The sequence below is a fragment of the Monomorium pharaonis genome, unplaced genomic scaffold (assembly GCF_013373865.1).
Source record: "Monomorium pharaonis isolate MP-MQ-018 unplaced genomic scaffold, ASM1337386v2 scaffold_628, whole genome shotgun sequence".
NCBI classification, from domain to species: Eukaryota; Metazoa; Arthropoda; class Insecta; order Hymenoptera; family Formicidae; genus Monomorium; species Monomorium pharaonis.
The window spans coordinates 9,143-10,505 of NW_023415943.1; the positions used below are offsets into that span (position 1 = coordinate 9,143).

The following is a 1,363-nucleotide window of genomic DNA, read 5'->3' on the forward strand; positions in this document are numbered from 1 at the left end:
CCACACCACACCATATATCCCCACACAAAAACCGACCCCTCACTCTCTTAAAAAACCAAAACATCCCACACAAACCACTAAGACGCGCAGCCCCAGCGACGACCCACCCAAAACAAAGAAGAAGCCCCGAAGAGAACAAACTTAAAATCCACTCCGCGAAGAGAATTCTCCCTCTCACTCTCCCTTCTCTCTTTATCGACCTCCCACACAACACCCTACAACCACATCCAACATCCCTATTTTTCTGTTGTCTCACCTCCACTCCCTACCCTCTCCTTACTCACAAAACAACAACCCCCCCCCACACCACCACGCCCACCCCACACACACCCACACAACCAAGCCAACGAAAACACCGCAACAAACCACCAAACAACACCAATAAGCAAAAAAAACAAAACAAAAAACACAAACACCCCAAGCCCAATGTACCGTGCGACACCCACCAGCAACACAGTCCCAAGCCCAAAGCACCACCGCAAAACCAACGACACCAACACCAATCACCCACCCCAACACACCACAAAACACCTAATAAAGAAAAAAAAAACCCCCACACCCACCCCACCCACCAACACCAACCCAAACACACCACACAGCTTCACACCCAACCCACAACACCCACAAACCCACATAACCACACCCCCCTCCCGCCACAGACAGAATCACACCACCTCCCCACGAATATTTTTCCGAAAAAAAAACACCAACCACCCCCCACTCCAGCTACAAAAACCAAAAAAACCCAACACACCCCCACCACAAACAAAACCAAAACAACCCACAACCCCCCAACAACAAACAAACCGAGACAACAACGCACACCAAACAAACAAAAACAACCACAAACGCAAACGAAACAAAAGAAAACAACATACCCCACAAACACCCCAACACACAAACACCAACCAACCAAAAAAAAACTACAAACAACAACACCCCACCACCTACAAACAACACCCTCCTACGAAACTATATGTGTAGATACTATTATGTACTTATTCTTCACATTTCCATAATTTTACACACACACACACACACGCGGCGCACGCACAAATATACACACACGAAAAAAACTATCGTTCAATTCAGCTCTGTATTGCGCGCTGCTCACTTACCATCCTCTTTACTGTTCCTGCTCTCCCCCCTCTTCTTTTTCTTCTTTCTTTCCACTCTCTTTCTCTTCTTCTCTCTTTCTGCTCCCTTCTTTCTTCTTAGACGTCGTGGGTCTCCTTCTGTTTCTTTTTCTGCTTCTTTTTTCCCCACACGTCGACCCTCTCTTTTCCCCCCACCCCACACACCTTCTATTTCCTCTTCCTTTTCTGTTTTTCTACAAGATTATTCAAACTTTTAACGGATATTC

General features: G+C 46.5%; 1 protein-coding gene across 1 annotated transcript; it reads left to right on the forward strand.

The window, feature by feature from the left end:
* Positions 1-426: 426 nt before the first annotated feature.
* Positions 427-984, forward strand: LOC118648724 (extensin-like). Its single transcript, XM_036295113.1, has one exon. The coding sequence runs from the start codon at positions 427-429 to the stop codon at positions 982-984; it is 558 nt and encodes a 185-aa protein (XP_036151006.1).
* Positions 985-1,363: the final 379 nt, after the last annotated feature.